The 20,519-nt window shown below is 35.5% G+C and overlaps 1 protein-coding gene across 2 annotated transcripts in view; it reads left to right on the top strand.

Annotated features, from left to right (window-relative positions):
• Positions 1-20,519, top strand: part of AFF4 (ALF transcription elongation factor 4) — a 74,668-nt gene that overhangs the window by 17,162 nt on the left and 36,987 nt on the right. For both annotated transcript variants that reach the window (XM_052642981.1, XM_052642980.1), the window contains exons 2-5: positions 10,152-10,278; positions 12,839-13,633; positions 14,993-15,037; positions 19,314-19,400. In XM_052642981.1, the coding sequence (XP_052498941.1) occupies positions 10,156-10,278; positions 12,839-13,633; positions 14,993-15,037; positions 19,314-19,400 (1,050 nt within the window). In that variant the 5' untranslated portion in view covers positions 10,152-10,155. The remainder of the gene's footprint in view (positions 1-10,151; positions 10,279-12,838; positions 13,634-14,992; positions 15,038-19,313; positions 19,401-20,519) is intronic.

The following is a 20,519-nucleotide window of genomic DNA, read 5'->3' as shown; positions in this document are numbered from 1 at the left end:
CTTCTATTCCTAGTTTGTTGAGTGGTTTTGTCAAGAAGAGATGTTACAACTTGTCAGATGCATTTTCTACATCCGTTGAGATGGGCATCTGGTTTTTATCCTGTATTCTATTGTTATGGTGTGTTACTTTAACTGATTTTTGGATGTTAAGCCAGTGCATTCCTCACTTGGTCATGGTGTATAATCCTTTTAATATTGCTGGATTTGGTTTGTTAATATTTTGGGGGGGGGACTTTTTGTGTAAATATAAGGTTTGTATTGATCTGTAGAATTTTTTTTTTTTTAGGTAAGAAATGGATTTACTCAGATTCAGAGAGAAGCACACTCCACAGAGTGTGAGCCATCTCAGAGAGCGAGTACAGCAACCTGATCTGTAGATTTTTTTTCTTGCAGTGTCTTCGTCTAGTTTTCATATCAGGGTAATATAACCTTTACAAAATGAATTAGAAGTAGTTTCCTCCTTCCTTTGTTTGGGAAGAGTTTGTGAAGGATTAGTGTTAATTTTTTAAACATTTGTTAGAATTTACCAATGAAGTCATTCAGTTTTGAGCTTTTATTTATGAGTTGTTTTGACTGCTAATTCAGCCTCTTGTTGGGTCTATTCTGGCTTCCTGTTATTTCTTGACTTACGTGATCTGGTGTCTTTTTCAGGAATTTTGTCTATTCCATTTAGATTACCTACTTTGTTTGCATACAGTTTTTTATAGTATTCCTTTGTAATCTTTTATTTCTGTAAGTTGGTAATATTGTCCCCTCTTCACTTTTGCTTTTAGTAATTTTAATTCTCTTTCTTTTTTTCTTGGTCATTGTTTACTAAAGGTTTTTCAACATTCTTGGTCTTTTTAAAGAACCAGTTTTTGGTTTTGCTAATTTTCTCTATTATTTTTCTATTATGTATTTTATTTCCACGCTAATTTTCATTCATTTCCTCCCTCCTGCTTTCATTTGGTTTACTTTTAAATTTTTTTAGTTTTTAATTTATTTATTGTTTTAGTTTTTTAAGATTCATTTAAAACCTTTCTCTTTGCTTAATATCAGTGTTTATAATTACACATTTTCCTTCAGCACAGCTTTAGCTGCATCTCATAAGTTTTGGTTTGGAGTTGTGGTTTTATTATTAAAATCTCAGAGTTTCCTTCTTAGGACTTCTTCCTTTGACCAACTGGTTATTTAGGATTATATTGTTTATAATTTCCATACATTTGTGAATTTCTCAGTTTTCCTTCTGCTCTTGATTTCTGATTTCATCCCATCGTGATCCAATAACATACTTTGTATGATTTCAGTCCTTTCAGATTTATTTAGATTTATTTTATGGCCTAATGTACAGTCTGTTGGAGAATGTTCTGTGTGCGCTGGAGGAGAATGTGTATTCTGCTTTCGTTGAGTGTTCTATACCTGTTAGATCTAGTTGAATTATTACAGTGTTGTTCAAGTCAGTGTATCAAAACCTGAGAGACTGTTAATATTTGTTCTATTCTTATCTTTTATCTCTTGAATAACACCAGATTATTTTAATGTTGTGAGACCTCAGTTGTTTCTGATAGGGAAACGAGCAGTTGCAGCAGAAAGTTGGGATCCTCAATTCTTTAAAGAAACACACTGGTCTGAAACTTGTTAATAATGCCATAAAGATACAGGAAGAGTTGACAAAGATTTCTTCATTCTCTTTTCAAAAACAGCTTTATTGAGGAATAATTTTCATTCCATAAACTCACTTGTTTTTAAGTGTTCAATTGTTTATGAGTATGCAGCTATCACCACAATTTAATTGCTGAACATTTCTATCACCCTAAAAAGATATGTTGTGTCTGTTTACAGTCACTCTTTATTCTTTGTTTTACCCTTATATTCTGTTTTTTAGAGGGAGGGGGAGGGGGGCTGCATACCAAGTGGCTTGTGGGATCTTAGTTCCCTGACCAGGGATCAAACCTGGGGCCTTGGCAGTGAGAGTGCCAAGTCCTAACCTGGACTGTGTTAAATACTCTGCTGCTGCTGCTGCTGCTGCGTCACTTCAGTCATGTCCGACTCTGTGTGACCCCATAGACAACAGCCCACCAGGCTCCCCCGTCCCTGGGATTCTCCAGGCAAGAACACTGGAGTGGTTTGCCATTTCCTTCTCCAATGCATGAAAGTGAAAAGTGAAAGTGAAGTCGCTCAGTCGTGTCCAACTCTTCACAACCCCATGGACTGCAGGCTACCGGGCTCCTCCATCCATGGGATTTTCCAGGCAAGGGTACTGGAGTTGGGTGCCATCGCCTTCTCCGGTTAAATACTCTGGACCATGTTAAATACCACTGGACTGTGTTAAATACTTGTATAGTGTTAAATATTCAAATACATTCAAATAGTTCTCTCATCTAATCCTTACCATCCAATTAGTATGGACGGTTTTTAAAGGACAGAAATGAGATTTATGTAGATTACTTACCTAAATCATATGTCTAGTGTGTTATATAGTCACAGCTAAATATCAAGTATCCAGTTCCACTATAAAGGCAGTTTCACCTGGACATAGCTGCTAGTAGTGGATGGATAAGACTTACAATAACTGCAATGAGTAGCAACTCTATTAAAGGGCTATTAAAGCCAGCCCTTTTCTTTGTTGAGTACCCCAGTCCCATGTAGTCCATAGTATAGTTCACTTTTAGTCTCTTGTTACAGGTAACTGAAAAGTAAAGATACAGATAGCACATAGTCTGTAGTAAAAATATTTAAAATTATTTATTTAGATTGATTATAGTTACTCCGTTGACGTAAAGAATGGAAAACTCCAGAGAGGCTGAACAAATGCGGATCAAGGTGAAAGTCAAAAAGAGAAAGAAATCAAGAGACTTGGAGAAAGTATTGACAAATTTCAAAAACTGCGTGTGAGGTTTGCATTTTAGATTGAGGAGAGTGTAGGCCTGCCTGCAGAGTTTGGAAGTAGTCCTGAAGGAGGAGCCAGAAGACTTGAAGAGGTGGTCAGTAGAGTAGGATGCAGTTTAGCATAAGATATAATTCTAACCTCTTATTTCTCAACTAAGATGTAGTACAGATTGGAAAAGCATGGTTATTATGTAATCAAAAGACTATCACTTTAATAGGAAAATGGACAAAGATGTAAATAGGCAGTTCACGGAAGAAGTATGAAATATGAATGGCTAAGCAGCTCATGAAAAAGATGTGCAGTCTTAACTATCAGAGAAATTGAGTAGAATGCAGCTATGAGCTTTCAAGATCAAGGACCATCTAGGAGTCATTCTTTATTTTTTCCCTGGCTTCTAGAACAGTGCCTAGAAGTAGCAGACAGGTTCCTGTATTGAGTAAATAAAACAAGTAACGTTGGAATATTTTTTTTTAATTTCTTAGGTGATTCGATTAAAAAAGACTCATAATCCCTGGATTGAAAACAGCGTGGTTAAAGGGCAGTGTCTGGCTCAGAGGTTAAAGCATCTGCCTCCAATGCAGGAGACCCGGGTTCAATCCCTGGGTCGGAAAGATCCCCTGGAGAAGGAAATGGCAATCCACTCCAGTATTCTTGCCTGGAGAATCCTATGGACGGAGAAGCCTAGTAGGTTACAGTCCATGGGGTCGCAAAGAGTTGGATACATTTGAGCGACTTCACCTTCACCACACTCTTATTAGTAGGCTGTCAACTAAAACAATGTTTTTGAAAAGCAGTTTAGTGGTACACATTAAAGTGGTATAGCATATATCCCTTGACTCAGCAATTTCACATGGAGAAATTTATCTGAAATGAAAAAAGTGTGCACACACATGTACAATCATTATAATGTTTGTCATACAGAATTCCAGATACAACCTCTTCAGGGGCTTTCTGGTTAAATGAATACTATGCAGGCAATAAAAGAATGAAAATTCATATATATTGTTATGGAACTATGTTCATTACTTCTTAAATGAAGTAAGAATTGTATGTGTAATAATTTTCACCTTTACTCTCTGACTCCTTGGAATGTGATTTATTTCAGGGAAGTGAAACTGTTGGTGACTTTGCTTTCTACTTTATAGTGATCATATTAGAGTTTGGGGGCCAAGAATGAGTATTACTTGTGTAATTGGAAAAACAGACCCATCAAGGTTTATCTTTTTTGAAAAAGGAACCTTTTTACCCTGTTTGTGGGAATGTAAATTGGTGTAGCCACTATGGAGAACAGTATGGAGGTTCCTTAAAACCTAAAATAAGAGTCACTGTATGATGCAGCAGTCCCACTCCTGAGCGTATATCTGGAGAAAACTGATTCCAAGACATACATGCACCCCGTTGTTCATAGCAACACTATTTACAGTCGCCGAGACATGGAAGCAACCTGTGTCCATCAACAAATGAACGGATAAAGGTGGTGTGATATATATACACAATAGTATATTACTTAGCCATGGAAAATAATGAAATAATGCCATTTGCAGCCACATGGATGGACCTAGAGATTATCATACTAAGTAAAGTAAATCAGAGAAAGACAGATGTCATACGATAGTGCTTATATGTGGAATCTAAAAGAAAAATATACAAAGAACTTATTTACAAAACAGAAATAGATTTAGAGACATAGAAAACAGTTACCAGAGGGGAAAAAGGGGAAGGATAAATTAGGAGTTTGGGTTAAAAATATATGAACTACTGTATATAAAATAGATAACCAGCAAGGACCTACTATATAGCACAGGGAACTGTAGTCAGTATCTTATAATGACCTATAATAGAAAGGAATCCAAATATATATATGTCTATAACTAAATCACTTTGCTGTAAACCTGCAACTAAAACAATGTTGTAAACAACTATATTTTACTAAAAAAAATTTTTTTTAAGGTTTGTCTGTTTTGGAAAATACATAGGTGGAAGACTATTCCCTATTAACATTTGCAGGAAATATTTACTGAGCAATAAGAGAGATGATTTAACTAAATACAGAGATGTTTCCTATTATGCATGAAAACTGGATATTCAGATTTTCAGTTTTCTTGTGTTTAGCTTATGAGAATGGTCGTGGGCATGTTTTCCTGTTAGTGGAGTTAGTTGTATTTCTATGTACTCAGCACCTAACAATTCTACTTCCAAGTTTAAGCTAAAGAAATAATGAGGCTGTCAATCATATGGCATACATTGTGTTGCACCTACTTTTCCTTACATAACAGCATTTATGGAAATTCCCCAGGTTAGCTGGAAATTATCTAATTCATTTGCTTTAATAAATCATGGTTTATTTAACCATCTCTTTGTTCTCGGACATTCGATTATTTTAAATTGTTTTACCACTAAAAACAGTGCTGCAGTGAACATCTTTGTAGCTTATGGCTGTGCTTTTAATTCTGTGGAATACAGTCCCACAAGTGAGGCTACTGGGCTGAAAGGGTTGTCTTTATTCTGGCTGAGTTTGAAATGTCTTCACCATTTTAATAACTGTCATTTTAGAAAAGTACATGGCTCTTAATTGTTATTAAATAAAACATTTTATTATTGAATTGGGCTTTTTAAACTATTAAAATCCCACGTTTGGGGATTTATTTCTTGCCTCTGTTTTACTGATCAATTTGTTCACTCTTTACCTTGCTATTTTGATAATAGTAATGGATTATAATAGGTTTTAATCTAGTATGGCAGGTTACTCTTGTTCTCCCTGATGCTAAGTATATAATAGACGCTTGTTGCATATTAAGTTAATAGTACACTTAATAATAAATACTAAATTTTGCTTTAGATAATTGTTGGATGTTCATTTACTTTTATTGAACTGAAGCTTGGCCTGTGGATGTTGTCCCCTTCTTGCAAGTAATAAGTGTAATTTTTTTCTGAAATGTGATAAATCATGACACAGAGGAGTTGAGGATAACTGGATATCAGAGTGGATTTGGAGGTGCACCTTAGTCATGAGAGAAATACTGTAAGCCCTAGAGGAGAAATAGTTTGATGGTAGTCCCAAGGCTGAAAAATGTTGGAAAGCACCCATCATGCTCTAATATTTTAATCACTCTTAACCTTTCATATTTTATTTTTGAAATCTCAAACCTAAGAAAAGTATAATACAGATCTCTGTACCCTTCACCTAGATTAACATTTTTACTGTTAACATTTAGTTGCTGCTGCTGCTACTCTTCCTTCTCCTCTTCCTGACTCTTTCCTTTACCTCTGTCTTTCCCTCCTTCCTTTATCCATTCCTCTCTCTGTTGTCTCTCCCTCCAACCCCACGTACGATACTTTATCTATAGACATACTATCTATACATACTAGGTATAGATTCCAATGGGTATTGAACCATTTGAGAGTTGGCAAACATAACATTTCGCCTGTACGTTGTATATGTCCTAAGTAAGAATAAAGGATTTTCTCCTACATAATGAAATAGAGTTATCACAGTTGAGGGACTTAACATTGCTATGTTATCTGAAATACCATCCATAAAAACAGAACTACCATATGATCCAACAAACAAAACAAAAACACTTGAGATATATGCACCCTTATGTTAGTTGTGGCATTATTTGCAATAGCCAGGATGTGGAAGCAGCTGGAGTTCCATTGATAGATGAATGGGTAAAGATGTGATGTGTAAATATGTATAATGGAAAATTACTCCGCCATCACAAAGAATGAAATCTTTCCATTTGCAACAGTATGGATGGACCTAGAAGGTATTATCCTAAGAAGTTAAGTAAGTCCGACAGAGAAGGACAAATACTACATGATTTCACTTATATGTGAAATCTGTAAAAAAAAAAAAAAGAAAAAGAGCAAGCACAATAAAACAGAAACAGAGTTTTCATACAGAGAACAAACATATGGTTGCCAGAGGGGGAGGGGTTGAGGTTGAAGGAAAGAAATAGGTGAGGATGATGAAGAGGTACAAACTCCAGTTAGGAAGTAAATGAATCAAAGGTTTGAAATGTACAGTGTGAGGAATATGGTCAGTAACTATATATTATCTTTGTATAGTGAGGTATCTTACTAGATTCATTGTGGTGATCAGTTTCAGATGTATAGAGGTGAATCAGGTTGTATAACAGGAACTAACACAGTGTTGCAGATCAATTAAGCTTCAGAAACAAACTCAGAAAAGGCAGAGTTAGGATTTGTGGTTACCAGAGATGGGGGATCAGGGTCAGGGGAACTGGATGAAGGCAGTCAAAAGGTACAAACTTCCAGTTATAAGGATAAGTGCTAGGGAGGTGCTGGACAATACAATTTAATAAAATTAACAGTGCTGTATGTTTTACTTAAAAGTTGAGAGTCCATCATGGAGTTCTCATCAAAAATGATGTTTTTCTATTTCTTTAATTTTGCATCTGTATAAGGTGATGAATGTTCACTAAACTTACTGTGATGATGACTTTATGATACATATCAAACCATTATGCTGTTAACTTTTCAAGTGCTGTGTATTATATCTCAATAAATTAACTAGAAGAAAAAATTTCTAGTTAGTATATCAACTTTAAGTACTGGATAGGTACTTAAACAATTTACCTTAAGTAATTAAAAATTTTAGAAGAAGAACCTTCTTTCTACTTGCTAATTTTCTTTTAGAAATTGTTTTATCTAGTAGATTGGTTGTGATATAGCAGTTTGTTATTTTTTACTGAATTCTGTTTCAGTATAGTAGTTGCAAATATAGGAGGAATATAGTTTTGGCTGTTCAACAGAGATATACTTAAAATTGAGTCACTTGAATTTCATATTAATTTTAGGTCAGCTCAAGTGGAATTATTGGAATTACTGCTTTGGGAAAAACTTATTTTAGGCAGAGATACTCATATTGAAAGACACAGAAGGAAAAAATAGAACCAGTGTATTAGATGTGAAAATAAGTCAAATCAGAAAAAACCTAGAGAATAAGAACTGAAACTGGGATATTAGTTCTTATTAGCAATCATTTAATTTCATCAGGAGCTTCTTGGCAGTTTTGTTAAAAGAGGAAATATTCAGTGTGATAACTTTTATTTTTTAAGAAAACAAAGTTTTTATTAATGAATTATAGGAGGAGTTTTATTGTGGGAATCATCCATTTTTGCAGTAAATTTTCACATATTTCTTACATGATTATGTTAGTGCTGTTGAATACATAAAATTAAATCATAATTTAAATAAGGCATGTCTGTTGTTTTCTGATTGTTCAAGAATTTGGGGGTGGGGACTGCCTTGGGTCTCCATTGTGTTGAGCGGGCTTTCTCTAGTTGTGCACAGGCTTCTTGTTGTGGTGGGTGAGCGTCTCTAGTTGGGGCACATGGGCTTAGTTGCCCTGCTGTATGGGATCTTAGTTCCCCAACCAGGGATTGAACCTGCGCCCCTTGCAGTGGAAGGTTAGAGTCTTAACCACTGGATCACTGGAGAAGTCACTGAGCTTTCAAAACTTAGGAAATTAGAGGAAATTGGTAGTTAACGCAGAAATGGACACAAGTTCATGTGTTGTGGCACCATAGCTCTAGAGGTCTGTTTGAAGCTTGATTGTTAGTGATACACAGTTATTAGTTGGCACAAGCGTGCTAGGGGATAATAAATGTTCTTTCATTTTAATTTCTGAATACCAAAGTGTAGATGTTTTATGGTGTTTATTAAAGAATCAAATACTTTTTGTGGTTCTGATGGGAGACCAAAGAAGCACACACTATTCCCATAACCTCAAAATAGTTTGTATTCTTTTCTAAGTTTATTAGAAACTTGTACATAAAAGAAGGAACTTGAATATACATTTGGATACCTGGAACACATTTTTAAACACTAAAAAGTTGCTCTATTTGAATGATAGTAAATTGCAAATCAGGAAGTTTTATATTTAAATGTTTATTTGTGCTTATAAAAGTCCTCAAGAATATATTGGTTTTTGCTGTCCATGCTCATTTTACAATTATAGTTTCTACCAGTCTTGATTGACTTTAATTTTCTGATTTAGTTTAATTTCTGAATCTTATCATAAGGCTGGAAATACTCCACTGTATAATCTGGTCTTTCTGTTTGGCCTCCAACAGAACTTTCCAAGCAAAACAAAGCATAACTAGGACAGATGATTAAATCTATCTCCAGGGAAGAGTGTGTTGCAGAGTCCCTGATAATCTCTTGTCCCAGGATTAGACAACAGTTTTCATTGTTATCTATTAACCAAAAATCCTACTGATATAAACTATTTTCCTTGGTTTCTTCTTAGTGAAAACAATATACTGTCATGATTATAGAAATGACACCCTCATTTACCCCTTCTCCCAAAAGACTTTTTTTTTCTCTGTAAAATTTCAACTACTGTTACTAACCCAAGTTAATTTTAGATTCTGCTGCTGAAAGCCTCAGTTTTGGCATTTATTGAGGTGTTAATTGAAATATTAATGTATTTAGAGCAGAAATGTCGTTTTTTAGGGAATCTAGAGCAACAGCAAAGCTGAGATCAAACTGCCATAAGGATGGACACCAAGGAAGCTGTGTTTGGGACAAAAAGAAATCAAGATAAGGTAGATGGAAAGTAGAGAAAAGCACTGGACCTTGGGGGGAGGGGGTGGTAGGTAGGAGTGGGTTGTATGCTTCTAATGACAAAGAATAGTTAGATTTCTGAAGAAGAAGCCACAGAAGGCTTATAGGAAATGCTAAGAATTATGGGTTTAAGTACTACTTTCCCTCTGAATACGTAAGTTTTAGCTGACTTTTAGCTAGGAGAAAACTTAAAAAATTGATAAGGCTAAGTGTTTAAATGGGTGGATCCTAATATCCTGGGCCAGTGTTTCCTATCTGGATAGTTGTGGGAAGACACTATCGGTTTTTAGTAGATAACGTGAATGTGAACGTGAAGTTGCTCAGTCGTGCCCGACTCTTTGTGACCCCATGGACTGTAGCCTACCAGGCTCCTCCGCCCATGGGATTTTCCAGGCAAGAATACTGGAGTGGGTTGCTATTTCCTTCTCCAGGAGATCTTCCCGACCCAGGGATTGAACCCGGGTCTCCTGCATTGTAGGCAGACGCTTTACCGTCTGAGCCACCAGGGAAGTCCTCTTTTATTCAGTAGATAATAACCATTGCCAAAACCCAACTTCAGTACTAATGCCTGTTATCACTTGAAAATTAAAAGGGACTATCCGATTGAAGTGTTAAACTGACAAAATGAGTACAGAACATTTAATTTTTCCTTTTTTGTGTGATGTAAAGGTTGTGTTTCTCTTCATAGCAACATGAACCGTGAAGACCGGAATGTGCTGCGTATGAAAGAACGGGAAAGGCGGAATCAGGAAATTCAGCAGGGCGACGACGCCTTCCCACCTAGCTCTCCTCTCTTTGCTGAGCCATACAAAGTTGTAAGTTGTCCTTTGAATGTTTTTTCCCCTATAATGTAACATATCTTGCTTTTAAAATGTTTAAACTTGAGTTTTTATATTAGAAAGAGTTACAGTGTTATGCCCTTTAACATTTTTTCCTTTCCTCATAATAGAATATGCTTCTTTGGTATAAATTTTTCATTGCTATATAACATATGTACAGAAAAGTACACAAAGTAAGTATTACAGGTGAAAGAATTTTCATTCACCATATGAGCAACCTCACATAATTAATACCCAAATCAAGAAATATAACATCACTAGTGCCCTAAAGTCATCTTACAAGCCCTCACCCCACCACTGTCCCATCTCTGTCCTGTAACTCCGTAAGTGTGGATTAGCTCAAACATTCCTGTCTTTATTCCTAGCTCTACCACTAGCCCTTGGCAGGCATTTTACCTTTCTGAGCCTTGAAGTAAATTAAAAGTTTCTTTATCAAAGCATATCATCTGCTGTTTCCTTGGATGTTTGGGTATAACATGAGTCAAAGAAAAATATTTCATAAATTCTTTTTTTTCCCTGTTTCTTGCCATTTGCATACTAGTTTATCAAATTTCAGTATATTTGAATAAAAGTGTTTTCATTATCAGTCTGGTTCTTTTTTTGTTATCATATACTAGATTCTCTGATTTTCTTTTTATATGTTTAATGCTTAATTAACAATGTCAAGTTTAGATTAAAGCATAATGTCAGATGTATTCAATGAGTTGAACTAATTGCCTTTTTAAAAAAACTATCATTATACTTGATTTGCTTGTGTGCATGCTCAGTTGCTTCAGTAATGTCCAATTCTTTGTGACCCTATGGACTGTAGCCCTCTAAGGCTCCTCTGTCCATAGAATTTTCCTGGCAAGAATACTGGAGTGGGTTGCCATGCCTTCCTCCAGGGGATCTTCCAGACCCAGGGATCCAACCCAAACTGAACCTGATGATTTTAATGTAACTGTATTGGCCACAAATGTTTCTCTCATATTTGATTTGGCTTTGGATTTCATTGGAAGTAAGCTTTCCTGATGGCTTAGTGGTAAAGAGTCTGCCTGTGGTGCAGCAGATGCAGGTTTGATCCCTGGGTCAGGAAGATCCCCCGGAGAAAGAAATGGCTACCTGCTCCAGTACCCACTCCAGGAATATTGCATGGACAGAGGAGTTTGCCGGGCTACGGTCCATGGAGTTACAAAAAGTTGGACACAATTGAGTGACTAACACATTCACACTTTCTAACACTTTCATTGGAAGTATTACTATAATTTAAAGGCTTATATTGTGTAGAATAGCTATAATAATATGTATTACAGCACCAGTGATCATTGTTGGCTTCATAGTATGATGTTGAAAGTATGTTAGATTTTTTTCTCATGAAATATAAATTAATGACATATCCTGGGTTTACTCTTACAACACTTGGTGTTTGTAGAAACCATTTGTGAGATCTATAAGTAGCCATTTATTCAGAGCTTTTAAGATTTGTCCAATGAAGGGCAATTAGACTGACATCATTTATAACACAATACTTTGGAATTAAAGACATTTTGAAAAGAACAGGAGTTTGGTCCAGAATCTTTGACTTATACTACCTTTTTATTCTGTAGTATGGTGTGTAGTATGTAAATATCCAATGAATAGGATTTGATTTCTGACCTTGATATTTTCAATAAATTGCTGTACATTTACCTCTCAGACTGATTTTCGTATAATCTAAAGTCCTTACTGATTCATACCAACCTCAGAATAAATACTGGTGGTTCAGGGTCTTCTGTTTGTTTTTCAGTCTTGATTTCCTTTTTATGTAATCAGTCAACTTTTTTCTTTCACATATATTAATATGAAAGAATCCTAAAGCTTGTAGACATCTTGGATCTTATTATTAAAAAATAATTTTTGAAACTCAGAGTATACACTTTTGACTTCAAAAGTTGGAGGACTTGATGGTCACAATTAATAGCCAAAATTTAAAAATTTATCACTGGATTTTCCATGCTTAATTTGTTGTTGACTTTTATTAACTTGATGTGTTCCAGTAACAAGGAATTATTAATTTAAAAAAGATAATTAAGTATATATAGCTTGTTTCATTCACCTTTTTACTTCTGCTTCTAATTGTAACATTGGATTGTAAGGAATATGTTGTTTTCCTTGACTGCCAAAAGTATGAGTATTGGCTAATCTGCTGATTTGGAACTTAATTACGTAAAGGCATAATTACTTTTCTGCTCTTCAAAATATTTTTGCTACTGTTCTAGTATATTTATTAGTGAAATTTGGAGTTTTAAAAGATCTCCTGTAGTCTATTGTATATATATTTCTCACTGTCCTCTAGAATATTAGTGTTTTGAAGGTTTTTCACTTAACACTGCATTTTCTTTTTCACCATAAAAAAATATGTATTTGGAGTTTGCTTTGAGATCTTAACCTTAACATATGAGATGAGACCTCCTTTTGGAAAAGTCCCTTTCCATTTAAAGTTTGTGAAGTTAGTTTGGAAGCATCTTTTCTTTCTAGTTATGCTAATTTTATAGTTTTATTTTACTTTTTTTTGTAGACTAGCAAAGAAGATAAGCTGTCAAGTCGTATTCAGAGTATGCTTGGAAACTACGATGAAATGAAGGATTTCATAGGAGACAGATCTATACCAAAGCTTGTTGCAATTCCCAAGCCTACGGTACCGCCGACAGCAGATGAAAAATCTAACCCAAATTTCTTTGAACAGAGACATGGGAGCTCTCATCAGAGTAGCAAATGGACTCCAGTAGGACCTGCACCCAGCACTTCTCAGTCTCAGAAACGGTCCTCGGGCTTACAGAGTGGACACAGTAGCCAGCGGGCCAGTGCAGGTGCCAGTGGTGGCACTAATAGCAGTGGCCAGAGACATGACCGTGACTCATACAGCAGTGGTGGGAGCAGTGGCCGCAAAAAAGGCCAGCATGGATCAGAACACTCCAAATCACGCTCTTCCAGCCCTGGAAAACCCCAGGCTGTTTCTTCATTAAGCTCCAGTCATTCCAGGTCTCATGGGAATGATCACCATAGCAAAGAACATCAGCGTTCCAAATCACCTCGGGACCCTGATGCAAACTGGGATTCTCCTTCCCGTGTACCTTTTTCAAGTGGGCAGCACTCAAATCAGTCTTTCCCACCTTCATTGATGTCAAAGTCCAGCTCAATGCTACAGAAACCCACTGCCTATGTGCGGCCCATGGATGGACAGGAGTCCATGGAACCAAAGCTGTCCTCTGAACACTACAGCAGCCAGTCTCATGGCAACAGCATGACTGAACTGAAGCCCAGCAGTAAAGCACATCTCACCAAGCTGAAAATACCTTCCCAACCATTGGATGTAAGTCACACATTTAGAGCTTTTTAACATTGTAACTATATGAAGCAATTCACCCTGAAATTATGATTGAACTTGAACTCTTTGTCTTAACAGTAAGGAATGTAAAAGTTTAAGGAAAAACTTGTGATTGACTCCCAAGTGAATCCATAGAGCTCTTAGACACTTTTCTTGAGCAGTAGAAAAAAGGTCATTCATTGTTTTCAAATATTAAAATGGCAAGTCAGTTATAGAACTAAAACATGATCTCTCAATACCTTAGGTTTCCTCATTTTAATTTTATGGGATAATACATTTTGTTTCTTTTGTTTTAAAAAAATTACTTCTCATTGCAATACTCATCAGTAAGATGTGGGCATGGTTCATTGTGGTAAATGTTGAAACTTTTTTGGTTGCATGGAGATGGTAATGTTTTATGATTTGGATGCCATGATCCTTTTCTCTGGGTATACTTAAAGGTTTGCGGCAACTGCTCTAGGGATAGCGGTGGGTTGAAATTTAAGGTATTTAGAACTATGTACCAAAACATTCTATTCAGAATAGTGAGCATTCTTTGTGAAATAGCTGAAATTTTATCCTTTAATTTTATCCTTTAATCTAGCAATAAAAAAAATTTTAATCCATATCAGTAGCTGAAAATTACAGCTCATAGCTTAAAACAGTGGAGGAAGGGATGGGGGATAGGTAAAATGATGTTTTGAGGACATTTAAAAATCTTTCTTGTGGCCTTGGGAAACGCATTGTTCCTGGCATTTGTCATCTAATTACTCCTCTCAAGAGAAAAGTAAAGTGGTAATTTGTTCTTTCTTTACACATTATAATGTGATCCTTAGAGCTAGACTTCACCATAACTCAATTGTTGTTTGTGCTTCAGAATAAACTTAGCTTTCATGATTTAAGAAATATTATATAAAATGTCCATTGTGTTCCAGACAGATAATCTTTCAATAATACTGGTTTTACTCTGTTTGTTAGTTTATGTGAAATGATGATTTCAGTATCATAGTATATTTTGTATATAAATCGACTTAAATTTTGACATCTTGTTCAGCTGAAAAAACTACATTTTGAAAGTTATTTCTAATCCAAGTATACGCAAGATATGATTTCTTGGAAAACTTTTTTTAAAATTTCCAGTCGTGTACAGTTTGGTGATTAAAATTTTTTAGTGCTTGAAATTATGTTTTTAAGGAAATCAGTCCAAAGATTCTAATTAGTGTTCTGGCTTTGAGTAGTGGGATACCAAATATATCTTTAATGTTAGTTTTATTTCTAATAATGTTAAATCTATACAACAAATGATAAAAACCTAATAAGAAATGACTTTAGACCTAATATGTGTTTCTTTTCCTCTTTTTTTAGGCATCTGCTTCTGGGGATGTGAGTTGTGTGGATGAAATTCTTAAAGTAAGTTTTTTTTTTTTTAAATAGTTTGTTTCTCTAATTATGATGCTCTGCTACCCTCTTCTCCTCCTCCCCCCTATATGTCACAAACTATCTGAAGCTGCAGCAGACTGATTACATGGATAACCTGATTGTGTCCATCAAAAATAACTGACTTTTCTGTTTATATTCATACTTAAGTTCTGAACTACTTGGTTTGTGTACTCTTTGCCCTCAAAAAGCTGGGGGTTTTGTTTGTAAGTAAAAACAAATTCTGGTCTTAACAGTTTGCTTTGAAAAGAGGAAGAAGCCAAATATAACTATACCTTCTTATGTTTATCATTTAATAATCTGAAATGCTTAAAAATCTCAGTAGTTATTAAACCATTGTGTTGAAAATAGCTTGCTTCGTAGTTCATCTCTATATACTAGTCAGATGTACATAAAAAGTCTTCTCTGAATACTACACATTTTGAGTGTTTAATGGAGTATATTTAAACTGACACATGATTAAAGAGTACATTCTTCTGTTGGGAAAAGAAAATGTTGTCTGTTGGAAAAAGAACCTGTTTTTGGCTCAATAGACAAAAACCATCAGTCACATATTAATTGTACTTCTTGTGTACACCTGAATTTTTATGTCTGTACTTGTATTTCACTGTATGTACTTTTAAAAAAATTTTATTTATTTATTTTTGACTGCGCTGGCTCTTTGTTGCTTTGCACCGGCTTTCTGTAGTTGTGGCGAGTGGTTGCTACTCTTTGGTTTGGTGCATGGGCTTCTCTTGTTGCAGAGCACAGGTTCTCCGGCACGTGGGCTTCAATAGTAGCAGCTTTGTAGAGTGCAGGCTCAGTAGTTGTGGCACATGGGCTTAGTTGCTGTGAGGTATCTGGGACCTTCTCGGATCAGAATTAAACCTATGACCATGCATTTTGGCAGGCAGACTCTTATCCACTGCACCACCAGGGAAGTCCCCTTCACTGTGTATATTTTTGAAAGACTGCTTGCATTGGCTGCTGCCACTTATTTTTTCCTTCTTTTCTTTTGTTGTTTTTCAGCCTCTAAGTTGTGTTTAACTCTTTGAGACGCCATGGACTGCACCACACCAGGCTTCCCCGTCCTTCCTTTAGCCTACTAAAATCTCTTACTTCCGCCATTCTCCTGAACTTGTTTCTCCAAGGTCATTACCTCCCATGCCATAAGAGGCTTCATTTGAGTTCTCTACTGTTTCTGCTGTTTTAAAGAATTTTTATTTTTTCCTTCTGGAAGCACCATTTTTTTCTTCCTTGACTGTTACATTGTTTTTATTTTCTACACACCTTTTCTTGTCTCGGATTCTCAACATTCCAAAGTTGCCCTTTGGGAAAGCTTGTCTTCTCTTATCTCTTAAATTTGAGTTCATTTTTTAAGCCAGTGCTGCTCTCTTCTTTTCTTCTTTGATGAAATTTTCCTCCATCCTTTGGACTTTAGCTGTTAGACAGCTATTCAATCTTTCTCTCCTGTCTTGGCCTCCTTTGGGTTTTGGTTTTTGTCTCTTCATTGCTTCTTAGGTGGGTCTCTGTTTGGGTTTCTCCCTGCCTCTTCAGATATGTCTGAAGCCATATTTATCAAACTTAACTTCTATTAGTAGTATCACTGTTCTTCCTGGCCAATTGTAGAATCCCAATTATTTTTCACTTTTTTCTCTCATGTTCTTTTTAACCACAAAACTACATGCAAGACTTTGAAAATTTCTTGAAAATGTTTGTTCCTTTGTTTCCATTTCTGCCACTTTGAGCTTTAGTAATTGTAATATACAGTCCTCACTCTGACTTTCTGTCTGGAGTCTCCCTGCTCATCTGTCTTCTGTATTGCTGTCATAGTCTTTGCTTTAATCCTTTGTCTTCATAATTTCTTTCTAAGAAGTTTTCAGGCCCCTAAAAAGAGTAGTGTACAAATTTAACATTTTAAATGTTAGTCTGTATACAAGCCAGTTTCAGCCTCTCCCACTACAGATCGATCACTTTTCCCAAACTGATTTCCCTAAGCCATACCCTTTCGTATTCTTTCATCTCTGTAAACTTTCATAGAATGTGTTTCTCCTTCCTCTTCAGTTATATACAGATTCTGTTTTTTCTTAGAATCCCACTGAAATCCTTTCCCCCCTTGTATCAGGTCATCAGACCACAATGATGACTCATTGCTTTCATTTTTCAGTTGCCATGTACGTAAAAAGTCTAAGGGAGCATATATCTTTACTCTTAAATCCTCAGAAATGTATGGCATGTTAATACCTGGAAGAGATCTTAAGATTTTCTTGTATTTAATTATTTCTATGATGTTACTGACCATTTATTATATTGAGTGAAAGTCGCTCAGTCATGTCTGACTCTTTGCGACCCCATGGACTATACAGTCCACAGAATTCTCCAGGCCAGAATACTGGAGTGGGTAGCCTTTCCCTTCTCCAGGGGATCTTCCCAACCCAGGGATCAAACCCAGGTCTCCCGCACTGCAGGCAGATTCTTTACCAGCTGAGCCACAAGGGAAGCCATTTATTATATATTTTATGTATATATATGACTTGGCACATGGCCTTGGGTGTAATAGATGCTCAGTCATTTGACAGTAGGGAGTTAAATAGATTTTTTATTGAGAGGATTTTGGTGTTTAAGATGTAAAATGCCAAGAATGAAAACCTGGGGCATATAAGTTTCTGTTTCTTTTCCCTTCCCTATGTGCAGCGTACAAGGAAGCTCAGGTTCACATTGCCTTTGTGTTTTCTTCATACTTGTAGTCATATTTTTTCTGGGAACCTCATCACAAACTTAAAGGAAAGAAAAAGGTTTTTTTAGTCTAAAAGTAATATATTTATTGTAAGAAATGATTTATTAATTCACAGCTTACTGTGGACCTACTGTGTGTGAAGCACCAGGGATATCGTGGTGATAACAGTGTTAGTGTTGCACCCTTTGAGCTGACATTTTTGAGCACAATGTAGGAAATAATCAACTATATACAATTACTTCAGAAAGTGAAATACTATTAAAGACATAAAGCATGGTAAGAGGATAAAGAGCAAGCTGAGTGCAGGTGACCTTTTCAAGAGATTCAAGTGGTAGAAGCTATATCAGGTGTTCTCTTCTCTTCTTCCTTCAGTCATTCTGTTGGCCAAAGGTTAACTATCTCTGAGAGATTTTTCCATAAATAAACATTTATGAGGACATACACTGATTTGTATTTGGCATTTAACAGTAACTGGGGGTATCATTTCATTTCAGAAGGTAACTTTCTTATTTTTCTGTTTGCTTGGTGTTCCATTGTATGAGTGTCTGGTAATTTAATTAATCCTATGTTGTTGATGTTTAGGTTGTTTTCATTTTTTTAGTGTGCATCCCTTGAACATGTATCTTTACATAACTATGTGGGTATAGCTATAGGATAAATTCCTAAAGGTTATACCACCTTTAATTCATTGTATTTTCTCAATCTACTTGACAGCTGGCTTTGAACTACGTGCCAGAGATAAAATACTTCTCCCTTATTCTGGGTCCGATACCTCTCTACTTCCTGCGTCTCTAACATATACATTGTGATTGTATCCAAACTTCCACTTGGACATACTTGGCATATGATTAGACAGAAGGCATTCAATGAAATCAGACATGTAGTCTTACTTGTCTGTCTTCCTCAATGTGTGCATTTGATACCTTTCTTCTGATTTTTCTCCACTTGATCAAAATTTCAGATCAGTGAATGGACTCTGTAGAGAGACTACCCAGAATCAAATTCTGTGTCCTTTACTAATTAAGTATATGACCTTGAGTAAATAGCTTAATCTCTGTGCTTCAGTTTTATCCTACATAGAGTCAGGATAATAATGGTATCTACCTCATAATGTCATTATGACTACTAGCTGAGTAACAGAGGTTAAAATAGCACAGTATCTGGCCCATTAAAGGTACACAGTAAAAGCTGGCTTCTTTTCTTATTGTTATCCCCCTTTCCCACTCCCGTAGCAAGCTCTTCCTTATTAGTATTTTACTATGTGCCCTGCATTTGGTTACAGGCTGATTTCTATAACTATTCACAGGCCTTATCACCTTAACTCTAACCTCCTTGAAGTCAGAGTGTAAACTGTCTTCCTGTTACCTACCCCATAGTGCCTTGCACATGTGCTTAATTAATATTATTGATTAAATATGTACACCTTTGGAGGAGCAGTCAGAAAACCAGCATTTATAATACAGATCTGGTTTTTAGCTGTGTAATTTTTATCCTTGACCTGCTTGAAAACAAACTGTAATAATTACATTTCAGGAGATGACGCATTCATGGCCTCCCCCTCTAACGGCTATTCATACACCATGCAAAACAGAACCTTCCAAATTTCCTTTTCCAACTAAGGTAAGTAAATAAAATGTGTCTTTATACTGTAAGAAAACTCTAAATGGCTTGACTAAAATCATGTGAATTCAGAATTATCTTGCCATTCCCATTTTAGTGGGAGATAGATAACAAATAAGTGAATGAATAGGTAACTTCAGATAGTGATAATTACTATGAAGAAAATAAAACTAGACTGTAGAATTGAGATTGACTTAGATTGAGAGAAACTTGGAAAATCTTTGAAGGCGACTTGTGATAGAGACCTAGAGGTCATCACTGCTTGTTGTGAACTATTATGATATTCTTGGCCACAAATGGTAAGGGTTTCCCAAACTGAATGAGGAACTTGTTTCCAGAGGACGCAACAACCATACTTACAGCCTGTGGTAACGGTTCTTCAGACAATAATTCCAAGCTCATCTAAAATCAACAGATTTGTTTTTTTAAACATTAATTTATCCTTATACCAATAATGCAAGAAGGACCCCTAATAATAGCTTTCTCCATATTCTGCCTCCTCCATCTTGCCAGAGCTACTTCATGCATACATTTACAAGTCTTTTCAAATGCATTTATATGTACATATAATGGAATCATTACATATAAACATATAATGGAATCATTACATATAAACATTTTCTCATTTAATTTCTGTATCGATTTATTATTCTGTATTTTTAATCAGTCAGCAATAAATCTTAGATACTTTCTCATGTTATCATATATAATATATTACATATAGAGGTATTCAGTTCTTTTAATTGCATCCATTTTATATCTTAATTTAAATTTATTTAGCCATTTCCCTTTGATATTTATCTTGTTGCCAAGTTTTCATTTCTATAAACATTAATGTAGTAGATAACTTTTATTCATGCCTTCCTGTGTGCATATGTGTTTCTTTTGTGTAAAAAGCAAGAAATAAAATTATTGAATATTGAGAGTATATAGTTATTAACTATACTATACTATACTATACTATATACTATACTATATACTATAATAGTTAACTATTAACTATATACTCTCAAATTTCCTCTGTGGTAATTGTACTAGTCAATACTTGCACTTGTATTTCCTTTTATTCCTTACATGCACACTGCTATTTGTTATTTTAAGCACCAATACTATTTCCTA

This window comes from Budorcas taxicolor, chromosome 7, assembly GCF_023091745.1.
Source record: "Budorcas taxicolor isolate Tak-1 chromosome 7, Takin1.1, whole genome shotgun sequence".
Taxonomy (NCBI): domain Eukaryota; kingdom Metazoa; phylum Chordata; class Mammalia; order Artiodactyla; family Bovidae; genus Budorcas; species Budorcas taxicolor.
Note: the sequence above shows the minus strand (reverse complement) of the source record. Positions and strands in the feature narration are given on the sequence as shown.